We start from the raw sequence: 15,255 nt of genomic DNA, 5'->3' as shown, positions 1-15,255 counted from the left end.
TTTTGAGGGATTACAACATCATCCAAAAGGATTTTATCTTCTTCCAAAATATTCAAGATTTTTTTTTAAAGAGATCTGTCCTTTTCAAAATGTCCAAAATTTTTCTTCATCCAAGATGATCAAGTAAGATCGTCTTCAATTTAACTAAGCTTAATTTCAACGAGCAAGACCGAAAAAAAAAAAGTGAGCTTGAATCAATTCTATGTTAATTGAACAATAATAATTTATCTACTAGATTTAATGGTGAACAAAATGCAGCATGATGACATAAACACATTGTGTGACGACTTTCTTATATGAATTTTCAGATGAGATCTTGATTCACTGTTAAAGAACAATTTAAGAAAGATTGCAAAGTATAAGAAGACTAAATTGAAAGACAAAATTTCATCGAATGGAGATAAAAGGAATAACAGTACTCTTGTTATGTCTGAGAAATGTACAGAATTGATATGTTAACCTGTGGCTCATTTGATGATAGTGTATGTTCTGACGCATTATATCTGCAACTTCGATACCTTTCAATTGTCTTGAGTACGCTGAAATCAAGTTGGAAAAGAAAAGGCAAGTGATGAAGAGGTTGTGAAGTTTACACAGTATACAATTTGATGTCTGAAGAAAATGGCATATCAATAACTTATATAAAGACACTGGCATAGAATATAAATGGTAAATTTATATCTCATCTATGATGAATCCATGCCTAATTTCTCGGCTAAATGTTTATGATGAGTTCCCATTGGCAAAATGTAACAAATGCAAACATCTTTTTCTATTTATTTAGTGCAATCCACCTTGAAATAATAAATATTGGTCAGTGGTGCATAGTTTTTTCAAGTGTAGATAGCAAAAGTCAACCCACAAAACACCATCCTTCATGGCGTTCATTAACATGCCCAACTCTAGGTTAAGAGAAAATATTTGTCACACAAACATAATGGCTATGCACTAAATTGTTCCTCAATTCAACTTGACACTCCAATCGGTCACAAAATTTAGGATCCGCACACAGAAGTTGTGAAAGATGATAGAAAACATATCAGCAACACAGTTACACTTCAAGATTTAGGTGCTTTCGCTGGTGTGTTCTCTGTGTATAGTACAATGGATATTGATTAGATGCGCTAAACTGCCTTTGTAAATGCATATGAATCACCAAACTTATCCATCTTAACTTACAATAAGTCAATGTCCACAAGTACACCATTAATCTTTTATCTTTCCTAGAGATCCCTGATGTTGTATATATGTTATACTTCAGTCTCATCCTATGTTGTTATATATTTTCTGCAGTTTATGTTATAAGAATTACCTTAGCACAAAGAGATCTAAAGCAGTAATCTTGGGTGACGTGAGCTTAAACACATCATTGAGATTACTCGTTATAGCAGAATGACCACTAATATATGGACAAACCTAAAATTTTACATGAAAATTGAAAAAAAATTGCATGGCTACTAACATGAGATGTCATGATGGAAAGTTTAACTGTTTTTGGATCATTTAAATGGAATGTAGTTTAACTTTAACACATGGCTGATTCTAATTCCATTAATGAAACTATTTATGTTTGTTTTAAATTATGAATGACACCTCTTGTATTTTGTAGTATAAAGATTTAACAACAACTTTCATTTTATAGCTCAATTATATGGTCTAAGTTCATCTTTAATTTTTGTGAATGTTTGTTGGAGACAAAAGGTGAAATCTCAAATTTTCTGTTGACCCTCATTGTTCTGTCACTGGAATGGGCATGAATGCAAGCATGATTTAGAGAAAACCAAAATTAACCTTTTCAAAATTCATTAATTTTGCTTTAGTTGATTGATCATTACTAGCATAATCCAACTGCTTTGAATTTTCTTATTAAGTTACTAGTCTTCTAACTATGTTATTGTGCATTATCATATAATCCTTATGATCATTGTTAAGCTAGTCGAGAAATCAATGGCTAAGAGTACTACACAAGTCAATCTAGATTTCGTATTCGTACACATGAACAGATGTCTTTTCGCATGATGCTTCATTTCTTTTTGTCCATGTCAATTTGTTGCTATGGTGTTGAAAGAACCATCATCAACACATTGGTTTTGATTGTAGGAGGTGTTCACTTATATCTTCTTTTCCATCTTTTTCCTTCCATGATTAAACTACGCTGGCTTCTTGGATCAAACCCATGCAAACATATACTCTATTCTGTCAATCTAAGGGTGTAACCACTAACCACAATGGATTTTGATCAGAGAGCTAGCAAGTGAAGTAACCACATGGATTTTAAGTTTTCAATGGGTTGGCATGCTCTATATTGTTGCCTAATTACACTTTGTGGTGTTATAAATACTTGAATAGCATTGTTTCATGAGATACATGTTTTTTGTTTGATGTTATTGCATACTGTACAAGTGTCTTGCCCATGTTATATTAACTTGTTTTTTATTTCATGTTTAGCTAAATGTATATTAATTCTGCTTATCTTCATGCTAACTATCAGCTAGCTCATTTTTGTATCAGGTACTAGCAAATGTGGACACATCCTTTCAGACTTTGGATAAAGATTCCATGTAGAAACCACAATGCAAGAGAGCAAGAACCATAGCATTATAGAGAAGATACAGGTCAAATCAATTGAATACACGTGTTGACATGTTGAATGAGGACGATGTAGCTCTCATAGCAGAGAAGACACGCACAAGAGGACGGACGATAAAGAGCACAAAGAAAAGAGGAAAATAGACATGTAACAATCAAAAAGGCAACAAAGAAAGGTTGGAGAACCGATGACAACCATACGGAGAAAAGAGGACCAGTACTCAAACTGAAAAGGTGGAATGAACAAGATAAAGAAAGCCCTAATCTTTTGTAAGCCCTTCTTGTGTAAGGTGACATATTCCTCTTACCCAACAAAGATCTCTTCACATACCCTGAAGAAAGCGAATCTAAAATCTACAGAAACGGACCATAGTACCAGATTAGTATCCAGAGAACCATGGAACATTGCTATGGCACTTTGGGTGGATGCTCAGATGGAACAGTAAACCCTAAGATCTAAAAGAAACAGCACTAGCAAAGTACTTCCCAAGTAATCGGTAATGCAAAGCCCCTACTGATTACACCATCGATCGACATCCGTTTTCCACTCTCAAATAAATGCCAAAATAAACCAAAGAAGAAATGAAGTAACTGATGGGAAAGGTACAAATGAAGAGTTGTATTAAGCCGAAATCCAACAAAGAAACATTTCTTTGAAGCCTTTCGTTTGAGAAAATGACGCCTTTTTTTCTAAGGATCAAAAGAGTTGAAGACGAAAGCAAAGCGGCCAAGAAAAGGACAGAAACGAGATCAAAGAGCTCACTCGGGAATTAACAGCACGAACATTGGCGTGGACGTGAACATAATACCTGGAGCTGCTGCAGAACTCGAAGAGGCGGCCGCGGCTGGAGAAGATGACGAGCGCCACCTCCACGTCGCACAGCACCGACAGCTCGTACGCCTTCTTCAGCAGCCCGTTGCGGCGCTTCGCGAAGCTCACCTGCCGGTTGACCTTGTTCTCGATCCTCTTCAGCTCCACCTTCCCCCTCCCCATCTTATCAAAGCAATCGATCTATTTCGTCTCCCTCCTCATCTCCCTTCCCCACGATCCTTGGGTTTGATCGAGGAGGAGGAGGAGGATGTGCTTCTGCTTCTTTTCCCGTCTTTTGGGGAGGGTGCAAAATTAAATTGGAACTGCGAAGCGTGTCCGAAGGCGAACAACGTCAACACCGGCCAGCGGGGGTGGGGCGTACGTGTCGATGTCGCAGTGGACAGTATGCTCTTGGTGGGTTTGCCGTTGGGTTCTTTGCATGGGAGTCGTGACAACCAGTTTATTTAGCAAGGGCTTCTAAAAACATGACACGTAGCATGGCAGACCAACCCAATTGGATCGGATCGGATCCGACTCGATCTGTTAGTCACGTTCGACGATTTGATCCAATCGAATTGTCAAAGCAAACGATATATAACACATGATTCCTTGATATATAATTTTAAGAGTGATTTTTTTTCAGTAAAATATTTCTTTTATTTTTGTTTTTCTACATTCGGTTAAGAAAAATAATTGAAACTTATAACTTTATTGTTAGTGTTATTATAAAATATTTTTTAAAAAAAGAAGATAAAAATAGACACCAATTTTCTCCTTCAATTAAATCGGTTTACTCATCACCCATTTTCAAACCGATTTAATCCATTAATCAAACTAGTTTGAATTAATATTAATATATATATATATATACTATTTTTAAATATATTTAAGTAAATATAATACTAATAAAATAATAAAAGTAAAAAAGATAAATTATCATAAAATACATTTAAATAATATATATAATTATTGTAGTTAAAAATAATCAACTTATGAAATAAACTAAGAAGTCGTAATACTAATGAACGATAATTTGATTATGTTGGCATTTAAAATAATAAAATACTATATTTTGATCAATATTAAAATAAGTATCATTATCAATTCAATACCATCATCATCATCATCATCATCATTACCATTACAAATAATACTACCATTACCAATATTATTATCATTATTGTAGTCATTATCAATATAATTAGCACCGCCAATACTAATATCAATATAATTACCAATAATATTTTCATTATCAATACCTTTACCATTACCAACAGCATCACCGATGGTAATGGTAATAATATTACACCATTAACAATACCATATCAATATCATTATCAATAGCATTACCACTGTGGATAGTAATGTTAATATAATTATCATTATCACTTAGAGAGTTAAGCAAAAAGATACAAGTCAAGATGGCCGAGTTGGTCTAAGGCGTCAGTTTCAGGTACTGGTCCGAAAGGGCATGGGTTCGAATCCCATTCTTGACAGAAATTAACTTGTTTAATTTTAGATTTTTATTGGATAAAATATTATCTTTTGCAATTGGCATTTTTTTGATATATTTAATTTTCCAGGATTGTAATAATTTGCAATTAAGTTCAAGTAAATTTGTTTTTATTGTTTAAAAGAAATCTAAAATTTTCATTATATATTTTCTTCTATTGTTTTGTAATATTTCTAAAATTTTCATTATATATATGTATAGAGTTTTGGGATTACAATTAGATAAATATACATTTTATTTTTTAGATTTGTATTGATTAAAATAAGAAGCTTATTATTCACGACCTTTTTTAACAATCTCTTGATAATCCTTTTTATTATTTATAATCCCAATATTATCCCTTTTTTTTAACCTTCCCCATAACCCCATTTTTCATCCTCAATGCGATGCCACCACACTCTGCAAATGCCATCGTTGCTGATCTCACTCATTACAAACATCGTTTGTCGTTGATATGGTTGACATCCGCACAACAATCTCTTAATGCTCAGTGCCTCTTTGCTTGATGTCATCGTCATCTAAGGAGGAGGAAGAACAAAAAGAAAGAGGAGGGAGGAAGAAAGGAAAAGAAGTAGAAGTGAAAAAAGACAAGTTAGATGCAGTATAAATAGAGGTTTCACTGTACAGCTATAGTTATTGCTGCTGAAGTAAACGTGATATAGGGAGGAGACAAAGTAAAAACCAATACATGATGATCAAAAACTAAGAAATTACTGTAACATTCACAAAAAAAGAAAAAAATCCACAACAGGTAACAGCATATTGACATCGATAAGACGAATTCACCATCCCTCCTCTCCTCCTCAATCTCTACATAGAAAAAACTCACTTTGTATCCTTGAACAGAAACACCAATTTATTATCTTCTGCAAAGAACCCCCTCCCTCCCTCATCAGAAACCAAGCAGCAATTAAACTCCCTCTCCACCACAACTATGCTCGTGAGAAACAAAATATTCAAACAACCAAGAGGAAAAGAGAAACATCTATCTTGGAAGTTTTGATCTACACAAGACACATTTCCTGGACCCTACAACCATCACATGGCATCTTTGGAACCACCATTACTGACCTCGAGTGCTGAGGCAGCTGCTGAATCCAAGAACCAGACCAGTTTCCCATCAGTTGGCTGAACCATCCTTGCAGGCAAAGAAGAGGAATCAGAGTTTTCGTTGGTGCCGGCAATAGCAAGGTTTGCCACCATGGCCTTCTCCTCGCCCGTAGCCACTATTGCGATGTTGGAAGCTGAGTTGATCACGGGGAGCGTGAAGGTAATCCTCTCGGGTGGCGGCTTGGGAGAATCGGTGATGTAGGTAACCCATTCCTCTTTCAGTTCAAGGGCTGGGTGATGGGGGAATAGTGAAGCAACATGTCCATCGGGTCCGATGCCAAGGAGGATAAGGTCGAACCTTGGACAGTCGTTTCTTTCAGAAACACCTACAGTCCGAATCTTCACCAGCTGGCGAATGGCAAATTCATACTCTCCTGCTGCATCTTCTACTGTTACATGATCATTTATGGAGAACACATGGCTGCTGAGAATTGATACCTAACAATATAATTGAGATACATATGTCAGGGACAGTTAAGAAAAAAATAACAGAAAAAGGACAGGTAGTCAGTGACAGATACTGTTTGTGTACAAATAAAGCCTTTAAACCCAGGTTATCAGATGTAGACTCAGATGTGTGATCTGCCAGACATCAATATTGGCATATAAGGTGAGGGAACTCACGATTGACAGGTTTCAGGTTTGTGCATGAAATAAAATCGAAAAGTTAAATCCATCACTATGCGATCTCAAAACTTGCAAGGTGGCCATATTTACAAAGAGGCGATATTTTGGCTGGAAAATAGGTTTCACAAGTAAAAAGGTAATAATATGCCTTTGAATAAGATATGAAGGATTTATAAGTCAAGCCTCAAGAAAACCATAGTGGAAGAGCAAACGGCATAATGCCCACATTTTCTACAGTCATGCTCAACTAATCCACCGGAAAATGCTAGAAATAAATAAGAGAACAGGAATAAGTAGTATAAAACAATTTTTCTTTCTCAGCTTGTCGATAAGAATTAAGAAACAAGCACCATTTAACATGTAAAGAAGATATATACAGTAGCCTAGAACATATAGTTTTTCTTTCTTTGTCCTGATGTGCACAATGACAAGAAAAGAGGATTTAAAAAATAAATGAAGCTATGCATCAAAATGTACAAGGCTTCCGGCACTTGGTGGGTACATTTTAATATCACAATCATTGTTTGAAAAGTACTATCAACAGTACCCATTCAATGAACAACAACTTCACTAAAGCTTTCAGCAGGCCTTTGTTTAAAGTAGCATGAAGAGGATCATTTTACAAATGGTAAGTCGAAGCTCAACAATAGGATTACCTTTTATCTTAAATGGGTTTGGACTAGTGCTCTGGGACAACATGAGCAAGCCTAGCAGTGGCAATAAATAAAAAGTATATAGGGGAAAAATGCATGGGGTGTAATAAAAACTACAAACAGAAACCTTTAATTGAGCAACTTGTGAAAATACATATATTGGCAAGTACATGGACACAGATGAGAAAATAAATGCATTTCCATTTCTCTAAAATAACCTTGATGCCTCCAAAGCAAAATTACATGGGATCACCAGCACCAAAGGAAAGAAAAAAACATTCCTAAAGGGTAGCTATCTTTTTAAACATATTTTTAATACAATGCTTTGTAGACTCTGACAATCACATAAACAAAGACCCTTTAACACATTCAAACAATTAATAGATCTTAGTACCGAAAGAACCCCAATTCACATAGCTAAAGTGTAACAATGCCACAATAATGCTTAAATTTCTTTGACACTCCCAACCCAACAGTTCCCCATGATAATGCTTTCGTTGTAGTCTAAGCTCATCCAACCAAGGATCTTCCTCAATATTCCTTAGGCCAACAAAAAAATTTAAGAAATGGCTAGGAGGCCTATATTAAGTTACAGTTACAAAATAAAAGAGACCTCAACAATTTAGATGCACCCTATTACCTGATTAAATAACAGAAAGGCTCCAATGTTCCATCACATAATCTATGCAGTAGTATATGTGACTATCATACATAGCTAATCACAATATATAAACATAATAATGCAATTATTGGAATATACAACGGAGATTGTGACTGTAGTCTACTTAAAGAGACAGATAAATCAAATGCACTTTACAAGGCTTTACTTGTTATAATTTCTATCCCTCATATAGATACATACTTAGAAGATATCAAGTGGAAGAACATGAAAGCCATTGGCAAAAGAAAATCCATTTATGTCGGCAATTTCAATTGCATGATGAGGACCTTCAGATAACAGGGCAGCAGAAGACATATCCTCCTCAACCCAAGAAGGGAGCCAACAGAGGCTCAAATGAATGGCTTCAAACACCAAAGAGAAATTAAACGTGACTACTATTGCAAAGTTAGATTATATTGATTTTCAACCCAAAAATGCCTCGTCCACCTCAAAAATAAAATTTCAACACCCATATCTGCCCCATTCTAGGTACCTTGAACTAATACCTCTGAACATCAGTACCAGTCAACAAAGCAAAACAAGTCCGACCAATATAAAAATCCTTGCCTTGTTCTATGGTGATCTCATGAACCATTAAGTCACAACTTAATTCAGGAAAAAACATTTAAATGTTTTTTGACAAATTACTCTAATGTAACTTGCTTTTCTGAAAATAATTAGAAAATATCCTCAAGTTAACATCATAAAATAATGTGATGATGTTCAATGTAGAACATTGATAAGTGAAGATGTTCGAGAATTTCGAAAAATAAAATTTTCCAAACTTCATACAAAAAAGTTACCCAAATATTATGCCATGTAAGAATATAACCTATAGACATACAAGGATCCGTCACTTGTCTAGTCTTCAAGAAACAGAACATGAAAATAAATCACAAACCTTAGAGAGAAAGGCATCCTTCGTGAGTTTATAGTTGCTGTCCACATGATTCTTTGCTACTGCACGCTCATCAGCCCAAAACACATACCACTTCGTCCAATCAACGGTCTTGCTATACGGAGCTTCACAGAGTTTCCTGCATCCAAAGTAAGTTCACCGCTCATCTTCCTCGATGATAACGCAAAAAAGGCAAATCATATAATCGTTTAGGGAATTCTCCAATAGCAATTACCCCATGAAACTTATAAGGGATCCTCCAGATAAAGCAATAGTAAAACATCCACTCTCCTTCACGGAATTCTCCGACAGCTGCGATATGTACTCGGCCAAATCCGTGGCCAGCTCATCCGTACTCTCAAAAACTCTCAATTCGCTTTTGTTCTTGAATTCGCCAGACGCAGCCATTTCTGCAGCCTGTCGCACCTCAGCGTGGCAATTCCCTGCGCGAGAACACCAGAAAACCAAGCCTGATCAGGAAACTCCGCCAAAGAATCTCTTGGAATAGCAAGGATTTGTCCGGGCAACGACGAATGCGGGAGCAGTTGAGGCCTTTGTCCAAAGATAAGGGTTTAGAGAGTCAGCAGCAGTAAAGCTTGTTTTTTTTCAGATAAATCTAGGCGCGGGGTAGGGCAGGGGAGGGGAGGCGAGCGCCGCGGCCGAGTGGCCCGACAGGAAGAAGCGGTAGTGGCTAGGACGGAGGATGCAGAGAAGGAGGACCCCGCCTGCTTGGGGACACGGAGGAGGCGGAGGACTCACGGGTGGCGCGGACGGTGGGGGAACCGGTCGGAATCGGAGGAAAGCATCCAACTTTTGGGGGAAAGAGAATAGGAGGGGGGGAATGGTGTTTGGTTTGGGGAAATGGTGGAGGGCAAAATAGGAAATTGACAATGAAAGGATAAATAAAATGGGTCAGATAATATATACGCAGTCGAATCCGTTTCCATATTCGAGTGGAATTGGATACGACGACTGTATAAACATATCTATCCAAAATCTTCCAAATCTAAATATATCATAACATCGATACGCATATCTAAAAGCCATTTTATCTTTATTAATTTATAAAAAAATAATCATTCGATTTATTTATAACATATCTTTCCTCCTCACGTTCATTATATATGTTTTTGCCTTTGTTTTATTCCTTGATGTATTTGTTTCATGGTATTTTTAGAAGACAATTAATACTTACAATGCATCATTCACTGGTATCTCTATAGACTGCAACAACATATTATAGTTAAATAGTATATTTTATTACCACTTAGACTGCATGTTTATTTCTTGATCTATCACTTTCCTTCCAGCTTAAAGGTCACATACATGATTTGTAAACCTTTTTTTAACATGATATGCAAACCTGACATCTCAAGAAAAGTGGTGGTCACATTAAATAGGACATTAATTTTTTTTTGTATGATTCTGATAATTGATTATATGAAATAAATACGAAATATATACATTATTGCTGAAACTATGTGGTATGTGGTGTTGTTCTACCATTACCACAATCAGATTATTAGGTACCACTCGTTATCAGTGAGTGGGGATAGAATATTTTCAGCAAAACAAATATATATTCGAGTAAATCTGAGTCTATGAAGAGATCAGTCTAAAATATCTGAAACTTCAATATTTTTTGTTACATTACAGGAAATAAAATGCAATATTTTCCTGAGGATTCATACATCATATATGACCATTATGCTTAAAAAATAATTGAAACAAAAGAACAAGGGGACACCTTCATATGGCTCAGAAGAAGCGGGAAAGAATGGTCGCAGAGATACTGGCACATACATCCACAGGCTTCTTCAGGGAGATAGGGATGAGCTGAGAAGACACAGTGGGAGATGTGTTGCAAAGCTTGTCCCTTCTCAGATTAGTACCGCACAATTATATATATATATCTGATGCATATAAAACATACACCACTCTTGGTCTCCTCGTTGCAGACAATGTTATAGCAGGCAAGCATCTTCAGAATAAAAGCCTGCTCTTAAATCCCCCCCTCCTCCCCCTTTTTATTTTTTTTGCAGTGTGCATGGACTCGACAACCATTTGTTAGATGAACAGTTTGACATGCATAAGAAAGTTTAGTCTGATGACAAATCTGGCAGCCTTCATAGAACAACCCCACCTCTTCTTTCATTGGATTCTGGATACCAGCATGGCCCACATTTCAAGATTCATTGAGCTAATGATTGACAAAGCTGAAATGATTTAGCGATGAGTCATAACTTCTTAGTTGAGGTTCTGCACATCAAATGGAGTTGGTCAGATGTTTCGCCGGTGGTTGCACCAGTATTAGGTATTGGATGAGCTGCATAAACTTGTCTGCTCAGGATTCCATCTTTATATCCATTCCTTCAACAAAGATTCCCAGTTCTTCATAGATATGTAAGCTGAGAGCATTTCACTTGTGGTAGTCCATAGAAATATTGCCTGACGAAAGGGTGGGCTTTTGTGCTGGGAATCAGAAGACAGCAATGCAGTCTGGTGGTACAAAATGGTCCAAAACAATTGTCTGCATCTTTGTAGTATATCAAAGTCAGGCATGCTGAAGATTTGTTGCACATGTCTATCATCAGCAAAACAACAATGACTCGATTGTTTTTATCACAATAGATGCATGAGCCTGCATGTTAGGAGCAATTAGATGTCATACATACTTCACATTAGATGTCAAGCATCACTCAGAAGAGCAAGTCATGCATGATGGTGGCATGAATTATTTTCATCTTTCTTCTGACATTGTTACAAGGTAAATATAACTTTGGGCAACCGATTCTATAAAAAGAGATCGACTGTGAAGCCAGGTTGTCCTTCAGCCAAGAACAGGATTAGGATGCTGTAAAAAAGTGGTCCAAAAACTGTTCATACAGTCTGTCCACTGTGATAATTGTTATTAGGTGCACATTCATATCAAGTGAAATGGGGTTCAATAATTGTGCCCATCAGCTTGTATACCACAGTTCTTCCATCCATAGATACGTATTCCATCCTTCCACCAGTGGTTCATTTCATCTCTATGCACCTTTTAATCTCAACAAAAACACCTTTTTATCTGCTAACTCATATCTTTCTTGTCTTTTCTATTCCTCCAACACTTGGCCCACTTGGTTTGTCCAAAGAATGCAGCTGAGATGCTGTCACATCACTTCCATTTTCCAGCTTCTCCTCCCTCCACCAGTGAATTGGAATCACGGCTTCATCAAGGAAGCATTGGAATATTATCCTCTTACATGATCACTTGAGGTGTCAGAGGGGGTCAGGTGCAGCGGCAAGCAGACTAATTAATCAAAAGCTACATCATGAGAGGAACACCAGCATTGTATGTGAATGATGGACTCCAGTGCCAATGCTTTTTGTGGTGAAAGTTGCATGAACCATTCTTAATAAAGAGATTGCTCTGAGCACCGGGACAGAGGCTTCTTTTACGCCAGTTTCAATATAGCAGATAGCTTTGCTCATTCTGAGCACACTTCCTGCATGCATGCAAAATATTTACTAGGAAGAAACAGCACAAAGTTCTTGAGATTTGGAAGATCAGACATATAGACTGTGGACACAACAGCCTAAGCAAAATCATTGGCCTTCTAAGGAAAAGCGCACTCAAGTTGGTCATAGTTTCTGATTCCCATCATTGTGATATCAACAGAAACCTTATCGGGGTGCCACTGTCATCAGTTGGAATAAGGTAGTGGGCATCGGTGGAACATTTTCCATAACCAATAAGATCAAATTAGAAGAACTCCATTAAGATTGAGGCACTGCTCACTACTCTGCAAGCTAGCCTTAGAGGAGGTAGATGACAGGAAAAGTAGATGAGCATCCACTAACACAATAAAGGTTATTAATGAGAATGGAAATGGAGGGGGTTGAAGTTAGGTAGGTTGTCCATCGTTCCAATCAACAAGAAAAGATTCATGAGGAAAGCTCACATAGAAGCTGAAGGCTTGTGGTCTGATAATTGCCATGTACAAATGATTGGTCTACTTGAGACCTTTCTTTCTTTGTCACACATGTAGCTCACGAAAGGAGATGTCAAGTGAGCTGACTGCTGAGAGTTTATCTTGTAATCTTTTTGCATGAATTCTTGTAGCGTACGTAACTTCAGCCTTACGGCAATTCGATAGGATGAAGCACTAACCCGTACAACAAGCTAACATGTCAATCATTAGAGCATTACATAGTTTGACTGATCATACTAAAGCAGTCTGGCAATCCTTTCTATCTGATAGAAAATTATGCTCAATGACATAGAGTGCACAACAAGGGAGTGTCAGATAATTCAACTGCTACCAGAAAGATCGAATCTTTGGATGAATCGAGGAGAGGATGGAGTGGAGCGAATACCTTAATGGTGCGCGCTTGCTCGGAAGGAAGCCTTGGCGAAGGTCTCTTCGTCCACGAAGACGGCCTTCTCGGCGAGGAACTTTCTGCAGTGGGTTCAGCGCCCCCATCCCCCGGCCATCGCCGATCTCGCCCTCTTTCACAAGCGCGCCGCACGTGCACCATCGGGCACGCCCAATCTACCTTAGTTATGGGCTCAAATTGGGCTATTAGTGAGCTTGCACGCAAAGAGCATAAGAGAATAATAATAAGTATTTATTTATCTGTTTGATAATCAATTTTTAGCACGTATTCTATTTTATTCTCTTGTATTATTTTTTTATTATATATATATATATAATATTATTCTCCATGCTCAACTTTTCATGATGTGACCCATTAGAATAATAATAATAATAATAATAATTATTATTATTATTATTATTATTATTATCTGTATAACATTATTCTCCATGCTCAACTTGTCATGATGTGACCCATTAGAGTATTTTACTTTAGCTATCCATATTATAGGATTAATCTAGTGTTCGTCCAAATACCTGGTTAACAAGTCTCTCTCATTCACTAATTCTTTGTAAGCTTATTAGGAGAATGTTAGTTCTTCCGTTTCATCGTAGTTATCGTGATGGTAATCTCAAAGATAACACAAATGATAAAGAAGACATGGCATGTTGATGGTAATGGTCCAACATCAAATTCTCTCACACACCTGAGGTGTTGAAGGAAAAGAATTTTTTTTTTTAAATTAAAAGAATACTTAGAGATCAATAAACTAAAAAGTATATTAAAAAGTTAATATAAGATTAATGTAGTTCGATAAATCTCATCTACATCTATGAAGGAAATCATATTCTTTAATACATGAGATCAATTATAAAATCATTTAGTTACCAACATTTAAGTATAATTTTTTAATTTATTTTTCACATAAATATGATGAATTATATCAATTCTTTCTAGAAAATTTAGAGATCATATTAGGAGTACCTTTCTCTCTTACTAAGATCTTGAGACTTAATGTATATTTATAAGAATAAATCCTAATTTATTAAGAAATTTTAATTTAATTAAGACCCTATCAATTAATTTAAATAAAATTAGAACTTCTAAAAATACTTATAAATCTAAGAAGGGATGATGGCATTTTTGTTGAGAGAACCAAGGGTGCTCCCAAGTCTTATTGCAAAGAGTGGGCTCTAGTTCTTGGGTTCACAACTCTGATGTCTAAAAATAAATAAATAAAATAATTTTGTTAATGACACAAGTGGCACACACATGAACTCCAATATGAGAATTATCACTTGTATAATAAATTATTAACTAATTAAATGTCTCAAAAGAATCACAACTCTGATGTTAATGCATTCCTCTGTAAGCAAGATAAACATGTCATTTGTGATTGGATCCTTCATCTTACTTCAACCATGTCAGATATGAGCATGATTGTGATTGTAATCTTCTTGACAAATGGCATGATTATAACTTTAATCTTCCTGACATGTATTATAATAATTAAGATCAAGTACCCAATTGTTAAGATAAATTTTGATCATAATATGCTCAAATTGATCTGATTTAACTTATTCTTGGCTGTTATTACATTTGGAAGAGGAAGAATTTTATTTGAGAATCTCCTATAAATTTTCTCTTTGTTTCGAAGGTAGAAAATACTTATATTTTTAATCTCTTAAAAAAGATTACTTGAAGATTTATTCAATAAAATCTGTTTGATGGTCAAGTTAATATTTATTCATCGGGCGACTCTCTAACGATTAAATTAATATTTATTTATTTATTTATTATGAAAAAAATTTGAAGTATTGGTATCATAATAATTGATATAACGAAGGAATATTTAGTATATATTGATTGGATTCTATTCTAAATGATAAAAAATAATAATCATATAAGATTTGGGATATCATTTTGGCAAAGGCATTTGGACTTTTTGGACTTGTTGCTGCTGCTGCTGCTGCCTTGTGAAGCAGGAGCTCCCCTAGCTATAGCCCCATGTGATGTTTTCACTTTATTCAT

The 15,255-nt window shown here is 36.0% G+C and overlaps 2 protein-coding genes, 1 long non-coding RNA gene and 1 other non-coding gene across 8 annotated transcripts in view; 1 reads left to right on the top strand and 3 right to left on the bottom strand.

Moving 5' to 3' along the window:
- The window catches only part of LOC135580936 (agamous-like MADS-box protein MADS2), an 8,259-nt gene extending 4,535 nt beyond the window's left edge, over positions 1-3,724 (bottom strand). For 3 of the 4 annotated variants that reach the window (XM_065194058.1, XM_065194061.1, XM_065194060.1), the window contains exons 1-2: positions 3,399-3,723; positions 461-539 (exon numbers count right to left, since the gene is read on the bottom strand). In XM_065194058.1, the coding sequence (XP_065050130.1) occupies positions 461-539; positions 3,399-3,583 (264 nt within the window). In that variant the 5' untranslated portion in view covers positions 3,584-3,723. Of the gene's footprint in view, positions 1-460; positions 540-3,398 lie in introns of all 4 variants that reach the window. The other variant, XM_065194059.1, reaches the window with a different exon arrangement.
- Positions 3,725-4,815: 1,091 nt separating this feature from the next.
- Positions 4,816-4,896, top strand: TRNAL-CAG (transfer RNA leucine (anticodon CAG)). The gene has a single exon. It is a non-coding gene; the product is annotated as a tRNA-Leu (tRNA).
- A 706-nt stretch (positions 4,897-5,602) lies between these two features.
- Positions 5,603-9,719, bottom strand: LOC135580935 (probable 6-phosphogluconolactonase 1). Of its 2 annotated transcripts, none has more exons than XM_065193572.1 (4): positions 9,622-9,719; positions 9,098-9,305; positions 8,866-9,001; positions 5,603-6,461 (listed from the first exon to the last, which is right to left on the bottom strand). In XM_065193572.1, the coding sequence occupies exons 2-4, from the start codon at positions 9,268-9,270 to the stop codon at positions 5,952-5,954; spliced, it is 819 nt and encodes a 272-aa protein (XP_065049644.1). In that variant the 5' UTR covers positions 9,271-9,305; positions 9,622-9,719; the 3' UTR covers positions 5,603-5,951. The 2 variants fall into 2 exon arrangements, with proteins under 2 accessions (XP_065049644.1, XP_065049645.1); XM_065193573.1 differs by having other exon boundaries at positions 9,588-9,682.
- Positions 9,720-10,534: 815 nt separating this feature from the next.
- LOC135679613 (uncharacterized) lies at positions 10,535-13,505 on the bottom strand. The gene is made up of 2 exons (XR_010515308.1): positions 13,225-13,505; positions 10,535-12,353 (listed from the first exon to the last, which is right to left on the bottom strand). It is a non-coding gene; the product is annotated as an uncharacterized LOC135679613 (long non-coding RNA).
- Between the last annotated feature and the right edge of the window lie 1,750 nt (positions 13,506-15,255).

The sequence above is a fragment of the Musa acuminata genome, chromosome BXJ1-7 (assembly GCF_036884655.1).
Source record: "Musa acuminata AAA Group cultivar baxijiao chromosome BXJ1-7, Cavendish_Baxijiao_AAA, whole genome shotgun sequence".
In the NCBI taxonomy this organism is placed as follows: domain Eukaryota; kingdom Viridiplantae; phylum Streptophyta; class Magnoliopsida; order Zingiberales; family Musaceae; genus Musa; species Musa acuminata.
Note: the sequence above shows the minus strand (reverse complement) of the source record. Positions and strands in the feature narration are given on the sequence as shown.

What these genes read in the sequence shown, in the direction of transcription:
- LOC135580935 (XM_065193572.1), bottom strand. Translation starts at nt 9,270, where the DNA reads ATGGCTGCGTCTGGCGAATTCAAGAACAAAAGCGAATTGAGAGTTTTT. An exon ending in TCCCTTATAAGTTTCATGGG is followed by an intron (nt 9,002 to 9,097) that starts GTAATTGCTATT and finishes CTTTGGATGCAG; the next exon opens with GAAACTCTGTGAAGCTCCGT. An exon ending in AGGATGCCTTTCTCTCTAAG is followed by an intron (nt 6,462 to 8,865) that starts GTTTGTGATTTA and finishes TTATATTGTTAG; the next exon opens with GTATCAATTCTCAGCAGCCA.